Source organism: Asterias amurensis, chromosome 17 (genome assembly GCF_032118995.1).
Source record: "Asterias amurensis chromosome 17, ASM3211899v1".
NCBI classification, from domain to species: Eukaryota; Metazoa; Echinodermata; class Asteroidea; order Forcipulatida; family Asteriidae; genus Asterias; species Asterias amurensis.
The window spans coordinates 6,751,640-6,779,638 of record NC_092664.1 but is presented as its reverse complement, the minus strand read 5'-3'; the positions used below and the strand labels follow the sequence as shown (position 1 = coordinate 6,779,638).

At 41.2% G+C, this 27,999-nt stretch overlaps 1 protein-coding gene across 2 annotated transcripts in view; it reads right to left on the bottom strand.

Annotated features, from left to right (window-relative positions):
* The window catches only part of LOC139949827 (uncharacterized), a 47,717-nt gene that overhangs the window by 18,449 nt on the left and 1,269 nt on the right, over nt 1-27,999 (bottom strand). Inside the window, exons 2-22 of one of the 2 annotated variants that reach the window (XM_071948367.1) lie at nt 25,732-25,834; nt 25,057-25,158; nt 24,006-24,098; nt 17,065-17,187; nt 16,653-16,910; nt 15,994-16,116; nt 15,363-15,497; nt 14,152-14,466; nt 13,309-13,443; nt 11,311-11,442; nt 10,719-10,865; nt 10,099-10,404; nt 9,246-9,554; nt 7,273-7,566; nt 6,630-6,770; nt 5,907-6,065; nt 5,214-5,321; nt 3,970-4,083; nt 3,119-3,232; nt 2,376-2,489; nt 325-597 (exon numbers count right to left, since the gene is read on the bottom strand). In XM_071948367.1, the coding sequence (XP_071804468.1) occupies nt 325-597; nt 2,376-2,489; nt 3,119-3,232; nt 3,970-4,083; nt 5,214-5,321; nt 5,907-6,065; nt 6,630-6,770; nt 7,273-7,566; nt 9,246-9,554; nt 10,099-10,404; nt 10,719-10,865; nt 11,311-11,442; nt 13,309-13,443; nt 14,152-14,466; nt 15,363-15,497; nt 15,994-16,116; nt 16,653-16,910; nt 17,065-17,089 (3,202 nt within the window). In that variant the 5' untranslated portion in view covers nt 17,090-17,187; nt 24,006-24,098; nt 25,057-25,158; nt 25,732-25,834. Of the gene's footprint in view, nt 1-324; nt 598-2,375; nt 2,490-3,118; nt 3,233-3,969; nt 4,084-5,213; nt 5,322-5,906; nt 6,066-6,629; nt 6,771-7,272; nt 7,567-9,245; nt 9,555-10,098; nt 10,405-10,718; nt 10,866-11,310; nt 11,443-13,308; nt 13,444-14,151; nt 14,467-15,362; nt 15,498-15,993; nt 16,117-16,652; nt 16,911-17,064; nt 17,188-24,005; nt 24,102-25,056; nt 25,159-25,731; nt 25,835-27,999 lie in introns of those variants that run through there. The other variant, XM_071948368.1, reaches the window with a different exon arrangement.

Genomic DNA, 27,999 nt, shown 5'->3' with positions numbered 1-27,999 from the left:
TGTATCCAGCCGTCATCTAAGCGAAATTTCCCGGATGTACTTATTTACATTCTATATAGTTATTTATTTATTTATTTCTTCTTAAAACTAATTGGCCCATTCAGTGGTAACCACTTGTCTCCCATGTGTACCAGCTTGTACAAAGATACAATAAAATGTAAACAGTCAAATAGAATACAAAAATCACAATTACAGCCAATGCAGGATGGTGAAGAGGACACAAGAAAAAAAGCTCAGTTTTAGATTTAGGAGGAAAATCACTGATGATGGAGAAACACCCATGCAAACAAACAACAAACAATATAAAGAAACTGTGTTTATCACCTGTAACCTTGAGAGTGAAAGAGCACTCGACCCTATTCCTTGTTCCATCCGTGGCATTGTACATCACTTTGGTAATACCGACACCAAAGAGTCCAGAGCCAGACTGGTGACACTCGTTGTAACCAGTCGATGAGCAACCAAAGCTTACAGTGGTAGGGCCGGAGTTGTCTGTGAACATCGGTGGAGTCCAGCTATGGGCTACTTGGCTTGAAGGCGTGGTGACAGGGATCGAGGTCTCATCCGGACAACCAGTAACCATTGGTGGCTCAATATCTGATTGGGGGAAAAACATTGTTGTTGTGGAATCTTCATACAAAGTGAATGTGTAGTAGTGCTGGGCGAATAGTGAAATTTTGATATTCGGATACCGCTGGCCAACTATCCGAAATTAACCGGATATTCAAATAGTTTTTTCGCCGCTAGAGGGCGCTATTAAAAAATAAAATAAAAAATAAAATAAAAATATATATTTTTTGCCGCTAGAGGGCGCTGTTCGTTTGTGAATGAGATCTTTTGGGCGGATTGATATTAGTTTTAGACAGTGTCACTCGGTTCATTCATAAAAATAACCGGATCTTATTTAAAGATGGCGATTTGCTTTTTCTTGTGATCGTGATTGACTCTACATGTTCGTGAAGGAAAACTTTCGAAATCTTTGAACAAACTACGTCAGAAATGTCATTGTTTTAGCTCTTCACGGAGGTGAGCATAATTAAATACTTAATTTATGCTGTTTTATGCTGTCTTAATAGAAGTTTCATAAGGATTCAGACAAAACATTCCTATCAGTTGTCGCCCGACGTCCGCGAATATTCGGATAAAAAAGAATATCCTGTTACTTGGTTGTAATTACAGAACTATCCGGTTTATAAATAAGTATTCGCGCCCTATGCGGATATCCGGTTAAGAAAAAAAAGGCATTCGCGGTTACGGATAGGAAAACCTATTCGCCATTAACCGGATATTTGAATAATTCGCCCAGGCCTAATGTGTAGCCTGAACATCTGGGCCCAATTTCATGGCTCTGGTTACCGCCAAATTCCCTGCTTAGGTGGTGCAAGCGCCGAACTTCTGCGCTAGCCTTGTAAGCTTAGAATCCCTAGTAACGTGGAATACGCACGCGCAGAAGCCAAAATTCGCTGCTAACCCATGAAATACACTTGCTGTAAGCACAGAATTCCCTGCTTCCGTAAGCGCCGTTTCTGTGCTTAGGGTAAGCAGAGCCATGAAATTGGGCCCTGATTTCACACTTTGAGGCTTGTGAATTACGCTTGATACCAGCCATGAGTACCTGGCAGGATCCTGCCAGATGTACCTTTCACATCGCATCCCATTCACACCGACAGAGATACAAGTCTATACACATATGTACCCACACTACATTGTTAATAATTTATCTTTACACCTATTATGCACATGTGCAGCAGACGGTTGAAAGTACAGTTGACTACTGGTGAAGCTGACCAAAAACCTTTACTTCAAAGCAGACCAACCATAACACAGAAATTGAAAGGAAGTTTATCCACTTGTGACACCGAGAAAATGTGACACAGAGAGTTCTTTATCAAGTCTGGAAACAACATTGTGATGATATAATGTGTTTTATTTTCCAACAGTGGAAACCGCGCGCAGCCAGCGCTGTACAAAACTATCTCTATAAAAACTACTCCTTACAGAATGGTGTCTTATGAACAACTGAATTAAGATTATGAAAAAAGACCCACAGGAACCAGTGTACTGCATTCCTGGGCTATGACTAAGCTAATGAATAAACATGAAACAACTATCTGAAGAACAGAAGAACTTTCCCACAGATTCAATATACAGTGTACTGGACGAAGTAAATATATATAATAGAGTAAAACCATGGAGATCACCTCTTTGTTAAAATCAAAGGAAATTAACCAATTAAGCAGAGAAAACAAAACCATGACAGGTTTCACCTGTCACACACTGAAATCATTAAACAAGTGATTAACCTACACATACAAAAATACAGTATAGCTACATGTATCCAATGTGTTGGAATAGCAAGGGATCAGCTCACTTACCTGTGGCACAAGTATCTCCTTCAAACCCACGGGGACATGTACATGAGAATCTATTCACTTCATCTACACAGGTTGCTCCATTCATACAGGGGCTTGATAGGCATTCATCAATATCTGTAAAGTCACATGCAAGATTGTCAAAAGAAGATGCAATACAATCTTGGCAGCTATATAGTACACATAGCAATGATCAACCATAGTGGCCTTCACTGTGCAATTTTCACTCATTTCGGATCGCCTTTAGATAGTGATTATTTTCGCTTTTTGGTTATCCGCAGGCTTGTTCTCTGTGTAGTCTTATTTTTTATTGCCTTTTCTTTGTAGCATAAAACCTTACTTGGTAACGTACTGTTTGCCTGGAAATAAACTGTTTGCCTGGAAACAGTTTGCCTGGAAACTGTTTGCCTGGAAATAAATAAATAAATAAATCCAGGTCGTTATAATCCAGAAATGCCTTATCCTCATTTTTCCTCTCTTCTATTTGTGAGTGCTAGCACATTTTTTTTTCAAGGGGGGGGGGTGGGGGGGCAATGGAAGTTTGCGGGGAAGGGAGCACGTGCCCTAAAGCACCCACATGGCTACGCCCCGTCTCGGAAGGTAAAACTGTGTCATATAATGATTCGTCATATTTCTTCTATTGCTTTGGTGATCATTAAAAATCACTCCATTCAACGCCACTGTTGGACCCCGCCACTCTTCCCAAAAAATAAATGAATCAACTGCATGCGCTTTATTACACATACCATGATCACATCTAGATCCGGTGTAGCCAGCGAGGCATGTACAGGTGAAGCTGTTCACTCCATCTACACATGTTCCCCCATTCAGGCAGGAAGTAGGAGAGCAGTCAACTGCATCTGAAAAATTACATGAATTGAAAAGTATAATGCATATCAAAACAACATGTGTTTTGAAGTGATTGTTACACTACAGCGCTATGTGTCGACGTGCACTTTCTTCACTAAATATTCTGAAAAGTCCACAATGTAACCACCAGAACACGAGTTCGATGCTCTTACCCATTACACACTATTTTTTATATTAAATTTGGTAAGTGAGAATTTCAGACTTGTTTATAAACCGTTTTTATTCTTTTTATAAAATACAATCGTATTGGGACTTAAAATTTTGTTCATCAATTTTTTTTAATACTTTGCTTTATAATGCATTTGAAATAAATGTTGAAGGTAGTGGACACTATTGGTAATTACTCAAAATAATTATTAGCATAAACCTCACTTGGTGACGAGTAATGGGGAGAGGTTGATAGTATAAAACATTGTGAGAAACAGCTCCCTCTGAAGTGAAATAGTTTTCGAGAGAGAAGTAATTTTCCACGAATTAGATTTTGAGACCTCAGATTTAGAGTTTGAGGTCTCGAAATCAAGCATCTGAAAGCACACAACCTTGTATGACCAGGGCGTTTATTTTTCATTATTATCTCGCAACTTCGATGACCGATTGAGCTCAAATTTTCACAGGTTTGTTATTGTATGCATATGTTGAGATACACCAAGTGAGAAGACTGGTATTTGACAATTACCAATAGTGTACAGTGTCTGTAAGACTTCTAGTAATTGGGAAAAAAACTTACTTATATCACATGTGAGTCCTATCCAACCAGAACTACATGAACAGGAATAAGCATTCACTGCATCCACACAGTTTCCTCCATTCAAACAAGGATTCGAGGCACATTCATTGATGTCTGTATACAAATCAAAAACAACTCAAAATTATCAATCTTAATAAAAAGGTGTTATGCAGAATTAGTAAGGATAAAAACATCTTTGTTTCATGTTAGTCTGAAAGCTTACTGAGGACCATTTGTACTGTTAATTACTTCCTTCAGAAATGAAGTCATATTTTAGAAAACTGTATCTCAAAGACCTAAAAAAAACAGATGAGCTGATTTAGGTTTATAATAGATGTTAAATTTGCATCGGGGATAAAGAATATTAATTGTGGTTTTTACCCATACACCGATGTGTGTTAGCACTGTATACTCAGTACTTTCCAGAGTCCTTTGAAAAAATATCACAGGAATGTTACTCGGGTGGGATTCGAACCCACGACCCTTGCAATTCTAGAGCAGTGTCTTACCAACTAGACTACAGTGGTTGCCCGGTAGCTAGAGGCAGTTTGAATCCTATTTTTTGGCAGCGGGTACCACAACGATAGTAGATGTTAAATTTGCATCGGGGATAAAGAATATTCACTTTGGTTTTTACCCATACACCGATGTGTGTTAGCACTGTATACTCAGTACTTTCCAAATTAATAATAATAAAACTTATAAGCGCTGGTTTCTAGAAAACTATTCACTTCGCTAAAGGACCAATTGGGAACGCAAGGGTACAATTAAGGGTAAAGTTGACTGAAGGGGTAGTTTTGAAATTAGATTTGAATGAAGAAATGTCAGGTTGACATCTAAGGGTGAGAGGCAAGCCGTTCCACAGGCGGGTGGCTGCAACTGAGGAACTTCTATCCCCATACGCTTTCAACGGCGGAACAGCAAGCAAATTGGCATCACTGGACCTTACATAGTTTATGCACAAGTGCTTGTACAGCAAATACTTGTGCGACAAAAGCATGCTGAAAATTGTGTCTGGATTTTCAGTATTTCATCCCGACTCAAAAAAAAAGCGATTCAGCCAAAATTTGCACAGGTTTATAAAGGCTATATAAATGGTTTATCACACAAAAAATGCACACCATATTTGTTGTACAAATGTGTGATACCTTCAAAAACATAAATAAATGTGTTGATATCAGTCACAATCATGAACATGAACTTTAACTTTCAGACAGATGCAAAAAACTGTTGACCAAACTTACTTATTTCACAATTACTTCCAGTCCAGCCAGGACTACATGTACAGGAGAATGAGTTCAATGCATCCACACAGGTTCCTCCATTCAAACAAGGATTCGAAACACACTCATCTTTTAACAAATCAAAAACAAACCTAACTTACAATGGGATCTTTTAGATTCAAACAAATCCATACACTTCAAACAGACACAACAATTAGTTAGAGATGTGTGTTTGTTTTGAAACGAAACACAAATTGTTCCTTTTAAAACTCCACATTTAAAGCCATTGGACCCTTCCAGTAAACAGTATTGTCCAAGGCCAACACTTCGTGTATCACAACTTATATATAAAATAACACACCTGTGAAAATTTAAGCTCAATCGATCATCGGAGTCGGGAGAAAATAACGGGAAAACCCACCCTTGTATCCGCGCGTTTCGCCGTGTCATGACATGTGTTTAACATAAATCCGTTATTCTCGCTATCGAGAATTGATATTGTTTTACTGTTTTCTCAAAAAGTAAAGCATTTCATGGAATAATATTTCAAGAGAAGTCTTTCACCACTACCTTCTGTAAACCCTGTAAGTTATTTGTAAATCTGTGAACTTTTTTTTTTTCCGGTACCGAAAGGGTCCAATGGCTTTAAGGTAATTTTTCCTGTCTATTTCACTCTTTAGTTTTATCTCCTCAATTTCCTAAGTAAATACTTACTGAATTCGGCGGTCTTCGCGGTAATTCTCACAGAGTCCTCTCCCATCAGCAGAACTAAATCTTCCTCATTGAATGCAGTTACAATAAGGCTGTAATTTGTGAAGGGATTCAGTCCAGACACCAGCAGGGAGAGAGGCGCTGGATTACCAGGACCTGGAGCTACAGATTCGGTGTGAAAAGTGAAAAAGTTATTCTCTGTAAGAGCATTCAAGAAACAAAGTCATCTTAGGATAGACTAATTTTTTTCTTCTTAGAACCAGATGGCCCAATTTAATAGAGATACTTCAACAAATATTGCAAACATTGCTTTCCAGTTTTCTGCTTAGTTGATAAATAAGCAGGATACCAGTCACAAAATGTACACGTGGAATTGTATTTTGGCTGGTAACCTTAATTTACAGTACCTGCTGCTAAAAAAATAGGATTCGAACTGCCTCTAGCCACCGGGCAATCTCGGTGGTCTAGTTGGCAAGACACTGCTCTAGAATTGCAAAAGTTGTAGATTTGAATCCCACCTGAGATGCCTGTGATTTTTTTCACTGAACTCGGGTAAGCACTGAGTATACAGCTGTGCGAACACACATCTGTATTTATGGGGAAAAACCAAAATTGTAACCTTACTTCATCAGTGGCATAATTTTATTGTGCTTAATTAATGCAGCTCTATGAAATCAAGCCCTGACAGTGATCAGAACAATTGTCCAGCAAGGACTTATGACTTACTCTGGTAGGTTTCTACTACTCCTTCAACTGATACACGATAGAATGCTATAGTTCCTCTCTTCATTTCAGGCTCTTCCCACGCTACAGTCAGGCTCTCAGAAGTGACTGCCGTTACTTCAGGGTTTAGAGGCGCACTGGGGGCTGCAAATTAAATATAAACAAAAACGGGTAAGTGAATATTTCTTGACATGTACATCAAATTATTTTCTGTCTGATCAACCGTGTGGAAAGTAACCCTCGAACACAATACCAAAGTAAAACACAGTTTTTTATATATGTTTTTATTATGCAAGTCGCCAGACACACAAGGCCGGAAGGCAACTTTAAGGTGTGGGCTACAATTATTTTATTCCAGAGGCCGTTGCTACCTACTCCTAGAGCTTAAACAGAGTTACCCCTTTTACAGTCCATACGGATGTAGGCTTGGGTATCATCAGTCCAAAGCCTGGCCAGTAGAGCAGAAAGCACCACCTCCCCAATTTTATGTAGCAAGTGTCACGACCGGGATTCGAACCCACACTTTGCTGATCAAACACCAGAGCTTGAATCCAGTGCTCTTATCCGCTCGACCATGACACGCCAAAGTACTTTTGTTTAGATTTAATTATAAGAGGTTAATCATTTTGATTATGTGTGTTCTTACCAGCTTGCTTGGTAGTAACCGAGGTGATTAGCACAGAAGGTATTCCATATCCAACTCTGTTCCTACAAGTAACCTGTATTGAGTATAAAGTGTAGGCTTCCAATCCAGTTATTTGATGCGACTGAGACTGTTGGGAAGGACCTGGTGTAGATTCCATCCATATGCCTCTTGGATCTTCTCTATACTCCACTGTACATGTGAATGGTAGATTACCATCGTATGTTACTATCCAAGTCACATCAAGTGCCTCGGAGCTCACTGGAGTGGCAGCCACTAGGCCTACCTCTGGAACCTCTGGAAATGACAACATAGGAGCGATCAGAACAAAAATCAACATCAAGTTTGATAAAATAATGTTAAACCTTTTTAATACATTCCTGAAACTGCATTCTTCTAAATGTACCACGAGAACAACTGTCATGTGACAGAATTGACTAAAAAATCCGATCATAGATACTGGATACTGTTTTGTAAGTAAAATAAAGCAATGATATTATCTCAAAATCATGTCAAGAGAGTTCTGGTCTTGCTTTTTTGGTTGTTTTTGCAGATGTTTGCATCATCCTTATCTCTTGACCAAATTCAAATGACGTTATCCTTACAATGGTGCGCCAATCACCCAATCACCAATAATTTTACTTGCCGGTAGATAAATTGTTTTCATTGTGTAAATATTTGTATTGTATCTTCTTACAGTTTTTTAATTTTACATTCAAATCTACTCTATTTTTATAATCTCTTATTGTATATTTGCTGGTGTTTGATGTTTGAATGTATTTTTATATTGTAAACCTAAACACAATTCAGCCTTTTGGCTGCTACGTTTGATTTTTAATAAACCAATAATAATAACAATATGGCACTATGTAAGGCAGTGTCCCACAGAGTTGTTACACACAGTCTAGGTGGGAATTTAAGGTGACTTGACGTTAGCATGTCAACTTACATACTCACTACCTTATGAAGACCATGAGAACAAAACAAAAGCAGGGAAAGAAAAGGTCTCCATGGGAGAAGTCTTAAAGGAACACGTTGCCTTGAACACCCAGCAGGGTGGATACGTGCGCATTACAAGTCTTATTATTATTATCGGTCGAGTTGGTCTTTGAAAAGCGTTTTGTAACCGTTTGTTATAAAGTGCATATGGGTAGAAAGATGTTTTAAAAGTAGAATACAATGATCTGCACAAATATGCCTTGAAATTGCGTGGTTTTCTTTTACCTCGTTGACTAACACGGTCGGCCATTTATGGGAGTCAAATTTTTGACTCCCATAAATGGCCAACTGTGTTAAATCGCGACGTAAAAGGAAAACCGTGCAATTGTGAGTGATACTTCTGTGGATCATTATACTCTACTTTTAAAACATCTTTCTAACCATATGCATTTCATAACAAACGGTTTCAAACGCTTTTTATAGACCAACTCGTCCAATCCAAGGCAACGTGTTCCTTTAAGATTTGGGTGCTCCGTGTTCCTTTAAGATTTGGGTGCTCCGCAAGGAAATGTTGTATACATATGAGAGAAGGTTTTTACAGGGGAAGGCAAAAAGAAAAGATGTCTGAACAATACTAACAAGACAATGGCACAGTCATCCCATGTGATGTGTAAAGAAGTGGGCGATATATACGGACAAGTGTTTGTAGGGTGAAAGAAAGGTAAATTATACATGCATGAATCATTTCCGGGGTTGGTGTCCATTGGCAAATCCGCATCCAGAGATACAGCCTACTTAAACTTTGATGGATTCAACATTCTTCTGAAAATACTATAAGTCGACAAGTAGAGCCAGTATTCGGCTGAAACTTTCACATGTGACTTTTATTGATGTCTTTAAAATGTTGACAAAACCAATCTATGCTCCTAACTATGACGGTCACAACACACAGCTTCGAATTAGTCAAATTGATCATTAATGTATTGTCAGTCAATCAATAAATTCATTAATAAAATTTGATCGATAATTGTCCTTACCTAGGACGACAACTTCTGCAAACTTTTGGTCCACTTCATCTGTTAAATCGTTTTGAGTCTCACACTTGTAATTTCTGTTGTCAGTTCTGGTTAGATTCTTGACAGATAAAGAACTGGTAAGTCGCCCCTGGTCTACGTCAGTCGAGCTTGAAACTGAGTATTTCATATCATCGTTTACGATCTCCACTGAGTCAGGATCATACCAGGTGATAGTTGGAGCAGGATCTGCATACACTATGCAGTCAACTACAACGGTTTCTCCCAAGCCAGCTTCTACCTTTTCAGTTATCGAAATGATTCGTCCAGGTGCTACAAAAGATGAACAAGGAAACTTTCAAAATCAACAGTCATTCTGAGAAAAGATTGTTCATACTTTGAGTGTTGCTGTGCAGAAAACGATTTGAGGCCAATATGTTAAAGGCAGTGGACACTATTGGTCATTAATCAAAATAATTGTTAGCATAAAACCTCACTTGGTAAAGAGTAATGGAGAGATGTTGATAGTATAAAACATTGTTAGAAACGGCTCCCTCTGAAGTAACATAGTTTTCGAGAAAGCAGTAATTTTCCACGAATCTGAAAGCACACAACTTCGTGTGACACAGATGTTTTTTCTTTTATTATTATCTCGCAACGTCGACGACCAATTGAGCTCAAATTTTCAGTTTGGATGCATATGTTGAGATACACCAGGTGAGAAGACTGGTCTTTGACAATTACCAATAGTGTCCAGTGTCTTTAAGCTCAAAATTAACAACTGCAACTAACCTGGCAAGGTTGCCCTTGGCCTGGAGCATTAGATCGCTATATCGCTTTATCAAAGATTGCAAACATTTATAGATCTCTTACTTACCAAGAACATTTAAGGTGACATCTCCTTGTTTCGTCAAAGGTATTCCATTAATCCTGGTTGTAGCTGTGCATCTATATGTAGCACTGTCAGCCAGAGAGATGTTGTATAGAGTCCGCTCATATCTGCCTTCAGAGGGATTGCTAAATGTTGTGCCCGGTATCTGTGCGCCATCTTCAAAAGTGATATCAACTGGCCCATCAAGATCCCTTGAATGGAGGTTGACGGAACAGATTAATGCTACGTTGTCTACTCCTTGTGTGTCCAGGACGGGGTATGGGTCCGGTGTCAACATTACATTGAGATCACCTGTTCCGTACAAACAAAGTAATCACACAGTATGATGAAAAGTAGACTGGTATTAATTGCATGTATGCTTCAATTGTGCATAACCTTTGTAATCAGTTTACATCAAATATGAAGCTACCTACATGTATCTGACTTAAGGGTCACTGAATAGCAGCATTTCTTTTAAAACAAAATGCATATGAAGAACATCATATTGACACTTGGGAAACACACACACACAATACCAAAAGAAATCAACAAATGATGCTTATTTTTTTAAGAGATTATTTTATTGTTCTACATCACTACGTCTACCTAAGTTATAAATAACTTACGTTTATCACAAGCCTTGCCGGAAAACTCTTGATTACAGCTGCATCTACCGTTAACATTGTTACACACGACATCATTTAGTGCAGGTACTGGTGCTACACACGTACAAACCTCATTACATGCTAATCCATAGTAACCCTGATTGCAGACTGTGAAAGTTACAAAAATAAGTAGTTTAGCTTTTACACCTTACGTAGGTATTTAGTGACTGGGGGAGCTAAGTCTTGATTCCAGATTTACCAATCATCATTTCATAAAGGTTCTTAAGACTCACCCTGGAATGGCGCCTTGTCAATTTTAATTTTTATTTTATGAAGCCCTCTAGGCCAAGATGTTTGTGGTGCATGCATAATTGAGAAACAATGTTTACTTCAGAGAATGCTTTGCAAAGCAAATTGCTTCAATTTTTGGGCACTTGTTGAAACTGATGCACATACAATCGGGTCGATTTTGCAATATTTACACATTAAAACAACACAGGTTTAATTGTTCGACACAACTGATTACTAAGCATTCAATTTCCTGTCATGTTCATGCTATACCTCACTTAAAAAAGTAAACACCCATAATCAGATACTTAAGAATACTGAATACCTTGACAAGAAACGTCTCCAGTTCCAAAGAAGCCATGTTTACATGTACAGATAAAACCTCCAAGTACAGATCTACAATCAGCATTCATGACACAGTTGTGCATCACTGTAACATCTGTACATTCATCAATATCTGTCAATGATAATCATCCACTTCCAATTAACAGAATATAAACCATCTTTAATCAGTCATGATCTATAAAATACAGATTCACTTGAATCAAACTTAAAGACACTGGACACTACTGGTAATTGTCAAAGACCAGTCTTCTCACTTGCTGTATCTCAACATATCCATAAAAAAAAAAAACTGTGAAAATTTGAGCTCAATTGGTCACCACAGTTGCGAGATAATAATGATAGAAAAAACACCCTTGTCACACGAAGTTGTGTGGTTTCAGATGATTTATTTCGAGACCTCAAATTCTAAATCTATAGTCTCAAAATCAAATTCGTGGAAAATTACTTCTTTCTCGAAAACTACGTCACTTCAGAGGGAGCCGTTTCTCACAATGTTTTATACCATCAACCTCTCCCCATTACTCGTCACCAAGAAAGGTTTTATGCTAATAATTATTTTGAGTAATTACCAATAGTGTCCAAGTCTGCCTTTAACAGAATATATTCACATCTTTAATCACTCATCGATCTACGTATGATTCACTTGAATCAAACTTATCTCTTATTTTGTGATTATAGTCTTTCAAGAACAAAAAGCATTGTTGGACGACGGTAACAGATTAAATGGGTCAGGGCCGAGAAACATGAAAAGTGAAGTATACCTGGATAAACACACATCACATTGTATCATTCCAAAAGTTGGCCATTCCAGCACCCTGTATATGATATTATAAATGGGCCTGGGTATATGAGCAGAGCATGGGTATGAGGTTTTTACTGCGCTGGTACTAGGTAAATTGATTTACATTCTTCCTACTATGTGCCGGTGGGAATAGTGAAGCAAAATTTTTGTAAAAAAAAAGGCAATGACATTGTTCTTTACCTTTGCCACTGTGTTGTATGCTCTCATTGCACACAATTCACTCATGTTATGTTTGATTCCTCCTGCAATTTTTTTACCATGGTACAACAAAACAATGGTTGCATGCTATGATGGGGACCTTTGGTTTTGTCCACCCTCAGGGGCAAGACACCCTTGGCTTCGCCTTGGTGCCATTTGCCCTCTCGGGTGTACAAAACGCCATGGACCCCGTCTAAGTGTGCAACAATTGTATAGTGGCAAGATCCAGACAAGGCTAGGTTTGTAAAGTGTCATATAGATAGGTATTGCTGCGCACTCATTGAAAAAAACAAATAAGTATGGCAACCAACGGTAGAGTTATATATAAGAGCTAGAGGGCGCACTGGTGATGCTGCGTGCACAATCGCAACAGGACCGCAAGGAGACACGTGCGCCATTTTGTGAAGTTCGTTGTACGCGCGATAGATACGAAGTACAAGTTGGTGTGTGTTTTATGATAACGCTATGCAATGTTGTTTTGTCAATTCAGAAAATGGCCGCACACCAGGCCGTGTATCTAAGCTAAGTCTAACATAGCGCACAGATCTACCACACAAGGTACTCAAGGTGCTGAGTATATACAAACTTTCAGAAAGAGGTTATTGCAGTGATGAATTTTGAGACCGAATTAGTTAGCACCTTATAAGGGTTTACAAGGTGCTACAGCGCATACAGCAGCCACAGCCAGGAACACCGGGGCGAACCCCTTCTCTTTTCGATAAGTGCACTGGGTTCTTTTACATGCAATACGCAACACATGGGACCAACGGCTTTACGTCCCATCCGAAGGACGAAGCAATGGTTAAGTGTCTTGCTTAAGGACACAAGTGTCAAAGCTGGGGATTCGAACCCACACTCTGCTGATCAGAAACACCAGAGTTTGACTTCGGTGATCTTAACCGCTCGGCCACAACACTTCACTTCCAAATAACTCTATGTAACCAACAGAGGGCCTACTCTAACAAACTCGGGACTAACCTTCACAGGTGACCCCATCAGCAGCAAATCTGTAGCCTGCAATACACTCACATCTGTATCCTCCGTCCATATTCTCATTAACACAGTTGGCATAGACATCACACTGGTACATGTTTGTTGCACACTCGTCCAGATCTGCAATGTTAATGATATTATTATTAATATTATTATAATGGTTTAATAAGAAAACTGCTCATGGCAGCCTACTGGCTGAATTACAAACAATACATTAAAATTAAAATAACACAATCAGTTTATTTAAAGTAAACCGTTAAAAATTAAACAGAGAGGCCTTTAGGAAATCAAGAAATGCGCAAAGCACATATAAATATTGCACAGAAAGAAGAACACTGACCATGGAGGACATGAAAAATCACATCAACATCCTAAAATGCACACAAAAACACACAAAGTTACAAGGATGGAGGGAGTGAACTTAGAGACCTATTGATTAGTCTGTTGAAGCATAGAGCAAGGACCAGGAAGTAGGGGACTATTACTGGTTATTAAAGAGAGAAGTTTTACATAAAACTTCATGGAGAATTCTTTTAGATTCAAGATTCATAGAACCGTTCTTTAAATTTATTTGAGTTGTGCATGTATGATTTTAATGCAAAATGGGTACAAAGCTTGATTCTTCTGGTCTGTAATGATTCCAGACCCAAAGTAGCTAGTATGCTAAGAGAACGGATTTATGGAAATAGTAACATCAAAATGAACGGTTTCTACTCCCAGTGTTACAAAGGAATAGAACAATTTGAAACAAAGTCAAGTGTTCATGTAATTCTGCTTGGTTGGGACAAGGTACATTGAATCCGACTGTGTTCGTTCCTACAGACTCACCTACAATGGAGAGACTGTAAACACTTCTTCTATCCGCGATGGAATCAGATGGTCGAGGCTGGATTTTGGTGAAACAGGTGTAGTCACCGCTATCTCTTGGATGTACATCCATTACTGTCTTTCTATAGACACGTTGATTGGAATCAAGTGTGGTTGGGTATTCATTCCCATCTGGGTATCTTATTAATACAGAGCCAACCAGGTCCGCTGGTAATACATTCACAGTGCAAATGATTTCCACATCATCGATGGCTTGAGTGTCAAGAACAGGTCCGGTCAAACCATCAGCTCGTGTCAATGACATCCGAAAGTCATCTGAAAATCAATCATTCGTTTAAAGGATTTGGGTACTTTTTGTAACACAAAACATAGTGGCCACTGATTTACATTTAACTTACTCAGTTTGAAGATAATGACGGTAAAAAGCTTCCCTTGAAATATTACCTGTTTGGGCGCTTTAGTTTTCGAGAAATGAGCAAAACAAGTCACAAAAATAATTTTTGTCTCAGTGAGATGAAAATTATTTTAGCATGTATAAAAAACGTATAAAATATCATAACTGGTTAATACATTTTACATGCTAAAACCGAGACTAAAATTATTGTGTTTTGTGTTAAAAAAAGTACCTAGACCCTTTAACGCTACATTTTTGTTTTTTATTTGTTTAAACGCACTGGTTTATACTGCAAGGCGACACATTATAAATAACCCCTCCAAAACCCAAAGAACCTATACCCATATTGGTTATTTGCCGCAGTGATTGTCACATCGATGTGTAACACATTTGAAATACCAAAATGACAATTTCAATGATAGCCTTGGTTGCATTCAAGTCTACATAGAATGCTTAGCGGCAGGATGTGATGTACACAACGATCAGTGGAGAAAATAAAATTTCAAACCAATCAAGGAATCTCTTGTTTCTTCAATTTAACCCACAGAGTCAAGTCGTATTACACCCGGTTCAGACAGGCACTCCAGAGTCGCGCCGAACCAAATAGATTAGGAGCGACTCTGGGTCGACCCAATTAAATTATGGTTTCAAACAGGCAAACTTAACATATTATTTATATTATGTTCCGCTCATGACATCAAGTGGCTCATTACTGTTTCAGACGTCTAGCTTTTCATGCGCTTAATTCAATAATTTGGTTCGGTGCGACTCTCAAACGCCTGTCTGAAAGGGGTGCTACAAACAAACCTATGTTTACCTTTGTCACATACAGCGTCACTGAAACCAGGTATAGGATCACATGTACATTGACCAGTCACTGTGTTACATGTACCACGAGATACACAAGAACATTCCAAGGCACAATTCAGTCCATATTTCCCATCAACACATTCTGCAAGGCGTCAACAAAATAACTCATGTTTAAATCTGTAAATCATACTTAATTATAGGTAGTATGTTCTATTGTGCGTACAGGTAAGAAATATTAGAATATTTAAAATATTCATCCAATCAAGCTTGAAAACAGAAACAAAGTCTAACGAAATTGAATTTGAGTGGTATTCAAATTCAGTAGACTTGTCCCTCCATGTCATTGCCAAAATATAATGAAACCTATTGATAAACAGTCCGAAAAGAATAAGCAATATTATTCAGCTACTTCAAAACTGACATCTGGTCATGCAATGAGAGGCACATAAATAAACAGTGAACAGCGTTTGTGGGGAGGATGACGATAGCTGGTTCTGAGTCATAAGCGAGAAACATCCATCTTCATAAATTTCTTTGACAACCTTTCAAACTCTACTAGACATCTTTATACATCCTCTTGTAACAATCTACTTATATAGTACTTTTTTATTAAGTTAAGAGTTGAGAGTTGACTCTACCTGTACATGTGACTCCATCTCCAGTGTAGCCAGCTCTACATGTGCACCTATGGCTGCCTGGTGTGTTGGTGCAGTCAGCATTCACGTGACAGACACTTAGATAATTTCCACACTCGTTATAATCTATTACAAATTTAAATATCATATTTCTGTCAAGCTCTAATACTCTTACAAATGTTTACTGTCACAATTGAATTATGTGTGAACATTTGGTATAATTCAACAGACCCAACATTATGCTTAAAAAAATGTGGAAATGTTAAATATTATTAGAGATTTACATACAAGTTGAAAAGAAAGATTTAAAAAAAATGAAGACAAGATCTGGTTGGAAACAAAACAGATGATATCAGAGGTGATCAAACCATAAGAAGTACATGTATATTAGGGGGTGTAATGACAGGGAGATCAATTCAATTCAACAACATTCATTTCCATTTCACATAATACACTAATGATACTGAATATTCAACAGTAGGAAAAGGGTACATTTAGTGAAATGGAGGCAACAGACAGACAAAAGCATTTACAGACGCACGGACAGAAAGACAAGAGGACAAAAACACAGTACTACATGTAGAAGAGATGAAGAGATTAATTGTAGTCACACCTCAAACAAATATCCGTCATAGAAACAAAAATATAACTCAAATTTTAACCTGTTACTGTGACTTCAAAAGTGCAGTGTGGTGTTGCCCGGTTTCCAGCTGCATCAGTAGCTGTACATATGACATCTCGAGTACCAATCATAAAGTAACTGCGGGACTGTGGTGTACATACAATAGTTGGAGCAACACCAGTATTATCACTAGCTGATGGATTAGTCCAAGTCACCATTCTGAATGCCATCCCAGCTCCTGCAACTTCATCTATATCTGACGGACAAGTTCCAGCTTGAAATTGTGGCGGCTCGATATCTAAACAGATGATTAAATTTAATTTGGCAATAATTAACTTTGGAACTTCCCACAACAAAACCAAAATTAATTTATTATTGACAATTCAATCGAGTTGTAGCTCCATAAGTTGGCTAGCAAGCACTAATGTCATTGTGTTGAAAACGTGTTCTACCTGTACACGTTCTTCCATCTCCCATGTAGCCAGCTTTACATGCGCAACTATAACTGCCTGCTGTGTTGGTGCAAACTGCATTCCTGTCACATGTATTTGGACCTTCAGTACACTCATCAAGATCTAATAAATAAATGATAAATCATAATAACTATATTATTAAATGTATTTAATGGCTACTGCTGTCTTTGTCACTTTATAAGATTTATGGATGGTGGAAGAGTTGCTGGATGAAGAGTTAGGTTGATGTTGTTTCCTACTTAAATATGATGTTTAGTTGAAGATTGAGAAGTTTATAATAATCTTGCCCAGGCAGAAGTTTTATGAAACAATTTAGTTGTCTTTCCAGCTTATATTTATGTTCAGAAAAAGATTCATGACGACAGCACACTGCCAATGGTGTGTGTTCTTTTCTTGTCTAATCCAAGTTTTGTGTTTAAAAAAGTCCAGATTATTGAATTCTTACCAAGCAATTATGAACACAAGAAATACAGCAAATGCAAAGATATTTGCGATGTGCGATGTCCCTTCTTGGCCACCACAGTTTTGGGTAAGCTCAACGCCAGTAGTTGTTATAGCGCCCTCTTGCGAGGGGTTTGTCTTTGTTTACATCGCCATCTTTGTTGTTGCGATCTTCTCCGTCTATAATAAAAGTCCTTGGATAAGCATTCTAATTGGTATTCTGCTGTGGCTACTTTGTGGTGTTGCATCCTCCTCCCACCTTGGCGTGGTGGCAGCGTTCTGAAACGTCCCTCGCTTCCATAAAGGTGAAAGAAAGTGCAGTTTTCTCGACGCCGTTCCAACGCAAACGGATCTCCGGTTCGTCACAACGTGGTCTTTCAGTTCACTATACAGGTGAGCGGCAGTGCAGTCAAGATACATTTGACTAATCGTACCATACATTTTGCTTTGCCTTTTAGCCATTATTCTCACCGCCTTACTTACTATGGCTACCACACATCGGGCACCAAAACAGTGGTGCTTGAATAAAATTGAAACTGTGAACTCTTTCGAAAATTGGCGTCAGAATTTGCACTACACTCTCTCCCTCGACCAGAATTTTGCTCCGTTTCTACTCGATGGCTCACAGTGGGAGAAAAAGGCCAAAACTTCTCCCCTCCGTGGATTCACTGATGATGCCGATGACATCCCCTTGCCCCAACGTAAAACAGCTCAACAGAAAGTCAACATGCTTGAGCTTATGCTGGGCCAGACTGCAAATTATTGCCCTGTTATCTCACGTAACACCATTATCAAATCGTCCACATCAATCTGTAATATCTGGCAAGTGATTCGCCTCCATTATGGCTTCCAGTCTACTGGCGCACACTTACTCGATTTTGCTGACATCCACCTCCAACCGGATGAACGCCCAGAGGACTTATACCAGCGCCTCATGGCATTTGTTGAGGATAATTTGCTCCAGTGCAATGGAGGAATCTCCCACCATGGGGAAGAAGTCACTGAAGATGAGGAGCTCTCCCCTTCCCTTGAGAATTTTGTTGTCCTCACTTGGCTCCGCCTTATCCACACCAACTTACCAAAATTTGTCAAACAACGGTACGGGACGGAATTACGGTCACGCACCCTAGCTTCAATCAAACCGGAAATTTCCCAGGCCTTGGACTCACTGCTAGATGAAGTGCATAACAGTGACGATGCTAAGGCCATGCGAGCCTTCACCACTCGCCCACTGAACACACCTCGTACTGCTTCTTTTACCTCTGCCCCCAGCGGCCGGTTCCCCCCCAACTCAAAGCCCCGTCCTGCACGTCCCCAGAAGACATGCCCTCTCTGCAAGCAAGTCGGTCGCAGTGACACCCGCCACTTCCTCAGCGAATGCACATACTTACCAGAACATGACCGTAAGTACATCGTGAGAGCCCGACAAGTTGCGGACATATTTGATGACCAGCCCTTAGATATTGAGTCGGATCATGATGGGGATTCATGCACCTCGATCCCATCTCCCCATGTTGAGGCCCCTGCGTCATTCCGAGTGCAGATCAACCAATCCCCCTACATGGACATGTTTTATGGCCATCATACCACCCGTGTCACCATTGATAGCGGCGCCACGGGCAATATGATTCGTGCATCCACAGCAAAGCGCCTGGGTGCCCATATTACCGAGAGCTCCCAATCTGCTCACCAGGCTGATGGTTCTTCACCACTCACCATCACTGGTGAAACTCGACTCAGACTCACTCGCGACAACCATACCTTCATGTTCGAGGCTTGGTTGTTGATAACCTTGATGTTGACATCCTTGCCGGCACGCCATTCATGTCTGTGAATGATATCGCAATCCGCCCTGCCAAACGTCTCATCACCCTTGGCGATGGATCCGCAATAACATATGGCTCGCCCAAGGGGCCCTCGACAAGCAATGCCGTACGACGTGCACACGTTTTGCGCGCACCCACCTCTTCCACCACGGTTTGGCCGGGGGAGTTCATTGAGCTAACCCTACCAAAAGACATATCAAATGATGAACTTTTTGCTCTTGAGCCTCGCACGGACACAGCCAGGGCAAGACCCGATCAGTCATCGCGGCTGTGGCCTCCCCCCGACATCTTCACTTCTGTCGCTGGAAGAATCCGCATCCTCAACTCGTCAACAGAACCGCAAGTTCTCAAACGCAATGAGCACTTCTGCCAAGTTTGCCCCGTCTTCACCCCTTCCCCGTCACCCGATGTAGTACAACAAAGTGTGCCCTCTCACGTCACTTCGAAGGCCCGCCCTGCCATCGCTCAACTCCATTCACACTCCGCCAGCTTGGACCCCGACCACAATTTGCCTGACGACACCAGAGCACTGTTCTCATCTCTTATGGCTGAATTTGATGAAGTCTTTGATACCGAATACAAAGGGTACAATGGTGCCTCCGGCCCCTTCGAGGCCGTCGTCAACATGGGTCCCGTGCAACCTCCACAGCGCAAAGGCCGCCTGCCCCAGTATGCACGTGATAAATTGTTGGAGCTACAGCAGAAGTTCGACGAGCTTGAAAAAAAAGGTGTCTTTGCTCGCCCCGAGGACATCGGCATCTCTGTGGAATACCTCAACCCTTCATTCCTCGTCAAGAAGTCCAATGGCGGTTTTTGATTGGTCACGGCCTTTGCTGACGTTGGCCGTTATAGTAAGCCACAGCCGTCTCTCATGCCTGACGTCAATTCCACCTTACGCCTGATTGCACAGTGGAAGTACATCATTGCCACAGACCTCACCAATGCCTTCTATCAGATCCCCCTTTCAAAAGCCTCCATGAAGTATTGCGGAGTCGCCACTCCCTTCCGCGGCATCCGTGTCTACACCAGATCAGCCATGGGCATGCCAGGCTCCGAGACAGCCCTTGAAGAGCTCATGTGCCGCGTACTCGGTGATCTTCTCAAGGACGGTGTTGTCGGCAAAATTGCTGATGACCTCTATTGTGGCGGAAACACACTAGACAGTCTTCTCACCAACTGGAGGCGTGTGCTTCATATCCTTTATACCAATGGCCTACGATTGTCTGCTAAAAAGACAGTGATTTGTCCGGCCACCACCACTATCCTCGGATGGATCTGGTCTTCAGGCACCCTTCATGCCAGCCCTCACCGTATCGCCACCCTATCAACATGCGCAATCCCGGAGAGAGTATCCGCACTGCGTTCCTTCATCGGTGCCTACAAAGTACTCGCGCGGGTGCTCCCAAACTGTGCCTCAATCCTTTCCCCATTGGATACTGTCATAGCAGGACGCCAGTCCTCCGATTCTATTGTGTGGTCCGACGAATCTCGTTCTGCTTTCAAGAATGCACAGTCAGCTCTGTCGGCGTCTCGCACAATCACGCTTCCTCGCCCTACTGACCAGTTATGGATTGTTACTGACGGTGCAGTTAAGAACCATGGCATTGGCGCCACTCTGTACGTTACCCGCCAAAACAAGCTGTGCCTCGCTGGTTTCTTCAGCGCCAAACTCCGCGGCCGCCAACCCACGTGGCTGCCCTGTGAAGTTGAAGCCCTTTCCATTGCTGCATCGACCAAGCACTTCAGCCCTTATCTCATCCAGTCGACTTGCAATGCTGCCATCCTCACCGACAGCAAACCTTGTGTACAGGCTTACGAGAAGTTATGCCGCGGTGAGTTTTCCTCGAGTCCCCGCGTCTCCACATTCCTCTCTACTGTCAGCCGGTACCAAGCGACTGTACGCCACCTCGCTGGCTCTGCCAACATTCCGTCTGACTTTGCTAGCCGTAACGCCCCAGCCTGCTTGAGCCCTCCTTGTCAGATTTGCTCATTTGTCCAACAAGCTGAGGAGTCTGTTGTATTGCGCGTATCGGCACAGGATATTCTCACAGGTAAAGTGAAGTTGCCGTTCACGAGCCGGGCTGCCTGGTCTGCAATCCAATCTGAATGTCCTGATCTACGCCGCACCCGGGCACACCTGGTGCAGGGGACTTGCCCCTCAAAAAAGGTCACTAATGCTAAAGATGTCAAGCGCTATCTTCAGGTTGCATCCCTGGCCAAGGACGGTCTGATCGTCGTTCGTCGCGATGTTCCACTCGCTCCAACTCGTGAATGCATCGTTGTGCCTCGTCAAATTTTAGATGGCCTACTCACAGCGCAGCACATTCAACTCGACCATCCATCTAGCCACCAGCTCAAGTCAATCGTTCATCGTTACTTCTTTGCTCTCGACATGGACAAGTCGATTGACACAGTTACAACCGGATGCCACCAGTGCGCTGCACTTCGCACTGTCCCATCTACCAATCCACCTCCAGTCTTCGTCCGACCCCCCAGATGCTCTTGGGTTCTCCTTCGCTGCCGATGTAGTTAAGCGTAATCGCCAGCTCATCCTCGTGCTCCGGGAAACTGCCACTTCATTCACCACATCTTGCCTCATCGAAGATGAGCGCCGCAACACTCTGCGGGATGCACTGATTTGTCTCTGCATAGGCCTTAGGCCGCTCGATGGCCCCATGGCAGTTATTCGCACTGATCCAGCGCCTGGCTTCAAATCACTCAGCAATGACGAGCTCCTCCGACGTCACAGGCTGTCCATCGAACTTGGGCGGGTGAAAAACCTCAACAAAAACCCTGTGGCGGAAAAGGCTGTCCGTGAACTTATCGATGAGTTGCTCCGTCAGGACCCCATGGGTGGTGCCATCTCTCCTGTGACCCTTTCTGTTGCTACCTCATGCCTCAATTCACGCATTCGTTCCCGTGGACTCTCAGCCCGTGAAATGTGGTACCAGCGTGACCAGTTCACTAACCACCAAATACCCTTCTCCGATCAACATCTTATTTTGGAGCAGCAGCGTCTTCGCACAGCCAATCACCCTCATAGTGAACATGCTAAGGCCCCTGGTAAGATGCCCCCCCTCGAAACTGCTGTCGAGATTGGCGACCTTGTGTACCTCCATGCTGACCGCAACAAGACACGCAGTCGCAATCGCTACCTAGTTGTCTCCATCGAAGGCGTTTGGTGTAACGTTCGGAAGTTTGTGGGCAACCAACTCAGGAGTACTTCTTATCGCGTGAACTGCTCGGAGTGCTATAAGGTGCCCGCTTCGTCCCACGTTGTCCCTCCCCCATCCTGCAGCCCAGACGCCGAGGATGACACTGAGGACCATGACCCCGTCCCGACACCTAGTCCTCCCGATCCTCCGGACATTCCCAGCAAGCTTTCAACACCTGCTCCGACCGCTCTTGAGGAACCCTGGTCTGTGCCTTATCCACCTGAGGCCCATCTTGAATCGCCCCAACCACCGCCAGTAGTTGTTTCACAGGACACACCCTCCCTTGGACCACGACGCTCTTCGCGCTTGCTTCGTCCTCCCAAGTACCTTGATGACTATGTTACGGACTAATCACCTCGTTCTCCTGTTGGATTGTGTTTTGGCTCGTTTTGTTGTATGTTTATATGGGGCAGAATAATCCCCAGGGCCAGAGGGTAGTCCATCCCTATGACGGCTCTATGTTCCCTTTTGCGGTTGCGTTCCTCGTATCCTGTTTGTGGCTTGACATCCGTCCATTGTTTCTGTGGACCTCAGACATTTTTAACTGTTGACTTTTTATCATGTAGTGTTCTCTGTTTAAGGGATTTCATTCCCCTCTTTCATTTGTTTAAGCGAAAGAAAAGTAGTCGCGCCAGTAGTTGTTATAGCGCCCTCTTGCGAGGGGTTTGTCTTTGTTTACATCGCCATCTTTGTTGTTGCGATCTTCTCCGTCTATAATAAAAGTCCTTGGATAAGCATTCTAATTGGTATTCTGCTGTGGCTACTTTGTGGTGTTGCATCCTCCTCCCACCTTGGCGCAAAATGATATGAAAGTCACACAAATAAGTAATACTGAATTGGCTCTCTTGCAGCTATCTTGCGAGAGAGAGGGCAAGCACTCCCTTTACAAGGGATGCAACTAGCTGAGAGCAGCCCTCATGGGTCTTGGGAAGCCCAGTCGTGAAATAGTTGTGAGAGAGCCCTTTCGCTATCACTCCGAATGTCTTTGCAACAGAGTCTCCTTCGAGCACTAATCAGCCTAGTTTCACAGAACTAAACTAACTTAATAAACAATTGAACTAGATCTGGACTTGTTACAGCTGTACTAATGGTATGTTACTGTTGAACATTTAACTCATACACAAATGTATCCTCAATGTTAAAAAAAAAACATATAAATTAACACAGCTGGTTATACAGGGGAACATTTGCACAAACGCCAAAAAAAAAACTTTGTCAGGGCCAACCATGGATATTCGTGTATTGGTATCAATAAATGGTATTCGTGTATAAAATAGGCCAGTTTTGTCAGTGAGATCTTTAATATTCCAGCCGTCTCTCTCTTACAATTAAAAAGAGGGATTTAGGGTTGAAGTATGCCATATTTTAGTGTTTTTTTTTTAAAGCTGATTTTATATTTTGTTTCAATGGGAAAAGGGAAGGAAAGAGCCATTCTTACCTGAACATCGTGGAGTAATGTAGCCTGTCCGACAGCTGCATTGGTTAGGAGCAATGCACGTCCCTCCATTAAGACATGAAGGATTACACACAGCTGTAAATCATAAAGAAAACATCGGAGGCATTTTAGTCCCTTGAAATTTTCTATAGAACAAATTTTTGATGGAGCGCAGAATAATTTCGTTGGAAAGAAGTGATAATTGGTATCCCCCTGGATTTCGAAATACACGTCTTCCACTGAACCTGGTAAGCTGTCTCATACTTATTATCACAATCAAAGAAATTAGCCTTACTTCAACTTCAACTCTGTATATTCTGGCAACTAATAATTGCTTCCAATTCTGGGTAGGTCTGAATGGACATGCAGCCTTTCTCTTAAAGTTGTTGTGTTCTCATTGTACAACTTCGCGATCTCCCCCATCACAGCCCAACTTCACGCCATGAACAACACAAAATCAACGGCGCGTGAGCTCGTTCAAACCTCCAGTAATTTACGTAGTCTAACCATACTCTCAAAAGAAACTTTTTTGTAGTAGAATACTGGGAACATCAAACAGCTTATGTGATTTAAATCAATGTCACATTATCCAACTTTATAAAAAGGGCTCTGTTTTTAGTTAAATGTGTTATTTATTGAAAATACAGCCAATTACAGTCCATCGGTACGAGTCTTCCCATGTTTTTACTGTGTAGCTGTGTTTTTCTATACCCACTATAGGTCATGTAATCACGTGTAAACATTGGCAGCGCAAGCGATCTTTTGTCAAAGACCAGTCTTATCACTTGGTGTATCTCAACATATGCAAACAATAACAAACCTGTGAAAATTTGAACTTAATTGGTCGTCAAAGTTGCGAGATAATAATGGAAGAAAAAAACACACCTTTGTCGCAAAAAGTTGTGTGCTATCAGATGCTTGATTTCGGGACCTCAGTATCTAATTCCGAAGTCTCAAAATCAAATTTGTGGAAAATTACTTCTTTCACACAATGTCAGTATAAAGCACTTTTCAGTCTCAAATATCCAACTATCGATTGACAAAACTAACTTACGATTACATCTGGGTGGTACGTAGCCTCCATTGCAGTTGTCGCAGTAATTGGGACGGACACAGGTACCTCCATGTAGACAATTCGTACTCCCGAAACACAGGGCTTTGTTCAAAGATAAAGAGTTATAGAGTATGGGTGCATTACTTAATTTGAAAAATATGTCCGAGTCCCCCACACTCGTAAACGGTAGAGGACACTTTCTTTTTAGCGACCCGTTGGTTTTTTTGGCAGCAACTCAGGACTCAATACTAAAGTGTTACGATGTTTGCATGACCCAAAAACCTCATACCAAGACCCAAACACTTTCAGAGGGAGCCATTTCTCACAATGTTTTATACCATCAACCTCTCCCCATTACTCGTCACCAAGTAAGGTTTTATGCCAATAATTATTTTGAGTAATTACCAATAGTGTCCACTGCCTTTAAGATAAGAGTTACAAACGTTTAATCTTGCAGTCTGGTTTTAATAACTTGTCTAGATTTGATGTACTTAGATTTGATGTAAATCCTATGACCTTATTGACAATGCTTCCTGTTAAAACATGTCAAACTGGACCTTCTGGAGAAACGTGGCATGATGCAGCTGTGTGGATGGTCCAGTCATAACAAGAATGAAAAGGTTCTAAACATTACAAAAATTGATCTATTAAAGCTGAATCCTACACAATACTTACGACCACATCTTGGGGGGTCCGTAACCTACATTACAACCGCTGCAATAGTCGGTCCTTTCACAGGTCCCTCCGTTAGGGCAATCCAATTCGCCAAAACATTTTGCTGCATCAAAAGAAAACAACTTGAAACAAGTTATGAATGAATTGTATCTCTAAACTTTACCCATTCAGTTTCCTTGGTGGTTTTTATTATATTATATATTATTTGTCATTAAAGAAAATACAAGAACATGTTTCAAAAATTGTTTGTAAACATATCCACAGGTGTTAAGTTTGATTTATTTTAAGTCTCTCATCAGTCTGTTTTGTGGTAGAATAACGTGTTGAAGAATTAGTCTTTAAAAAGCTTCAAAAAATTTTCAAGCAAACAGGGATTCCCCCCCCCCATTTTCTTTTGTCCAGAATCCTCAGCAAAATATTCAGTCACATGATTTGATCATCATGAATTGTGAATTGAAATAGTCTTTGATGAAACTTTTTCGGTGGGCAAATATTTTTATATGGCCTCAACATTACGAAATATTTTTGTACCTTGTAGAAATGCCTAAAATACCAAACTTTTTGCATTTTACAAGTGCAAATAACCAGTGGAGCCTTACGTGTTTCTAAGTTTTGGTCAAGGGAGAGGAGACTCTTTCAAAGAGTCTTTGCTTGGCAAATAAAACTTTTCCCAATTTTTATCTAGGGACTGTTCACATCGCGCACAGAGGTAAAAGATTTGCCACGATTTTAGGGACACCAAATAATAACTGGAACATTAATTGGCATGTACACTTTGAGAGCAACTGGATAATTATTAGGCCCTATTACATAGCAGAAATACAGCACTTGTAACCCCCAAAAATAATTAACAATTTGATAATTTAAAGTACTCAGCTCACGAACTTCTACGACGGTAAAACTACTCCATCAGCAGTACCATTATCGTAACTGGTAAAATAACAAACTTTCCCATGCAGACCAGCATGTGACTTTAGTGCGTTAAGCCCCAAAGAAATTTCTCCCAATATCCCATCTTTAGAGATAACATAATAATACATAGTCCTACTCACTTTTATTCTGCACGCACGGACGGGAATTAACTGATAAAAGCAAAAGTGATATAGATTTCAAGATTACCGGCGGAGTTAGAATCATTTGGTAAAAGCCTGCCAATAGAGGGCACCATCTACTTTTTCACTTCACTCACTCACGCCCCCCCCCCCCCCCCCCGCGATGACTTGTGGACAGAGGGGGAGGTGTCATGTGTTTCGGTAGTCACGACTGAGCCACTTGCCCGCCCATCCGCCATTCGATCCGCCCTTTTTGGTCGGGTTTACTTTCGTATGTTGTACTAAGCATGGTTCTCCGGATCGGTTCATTCATTGCCGCGCAGGGTCGAAGAGGCTGGGTGCAGGACAAAACCGAAACAAATTTGCATTGAATAAAGTAGGTCACCGTTCTGTATAATGTGAAATCGAGCCCAGCCTCTACTTACATTCTGGTCAGTGTATGAGTGGTGGAGACAGGCCACCTGTTGCTTGGTGAAGGAGGTCGCCATGGGATCACTTTAGGTTGAAAGTGGGTTGCGACCTCGTACTTCCAATAAATCTAAAAAGAGGCCGACGCTCTCACCCCCCCCCCCCCGAAAAAAGCGGTGGTAAAAAAAAGTAGATATATAGATTTGTGGCACACAGCATGTTCCGAAAACTCGCTTTATTTACTGCTACAACAACGCTATGTATCGTGGGACGTGACGCTCCATAAATCGCAATCAATAAGTCAAGGGTCCAAGATTCTAAAATCGTAGCGTTATTGGAAACAAGGCAACAAATAATTCAACAAAGCAAAGCTGTTTACTTTCTTCTTTTTCCAGTCGGATAAACTCTGATATTGGCTTAGACTATTCAAGCCTTTTTAGTCGGATATCTCCTATACCCATGATTATTGTTGAGGAGGATATTATACCAGCCTCTTACGAGCCATTGGTCGAGTATAGCTCGGCGCGGCTATTGACGGTGACTATGGATTTGTTCGTGGAGGTACCTGATTTGTTGAGAAGGGAACAATAATACCACTAATGCCAAACTCATCAGGTTATAAAAATGTTTTTGTCTGATTTGCTCTTTGACAAAGACCTCCTGATTGGTATGCAATGTGGAGACACTTATTATCCGCGAGCACGTGAATTATATCGCGGATACCACATATTTATGCGGATAATAAGTTTACTTTGTATTCCTCCATCGGGATAGATTGACATGGTCTCATACGCCTCTTTATGTTTAT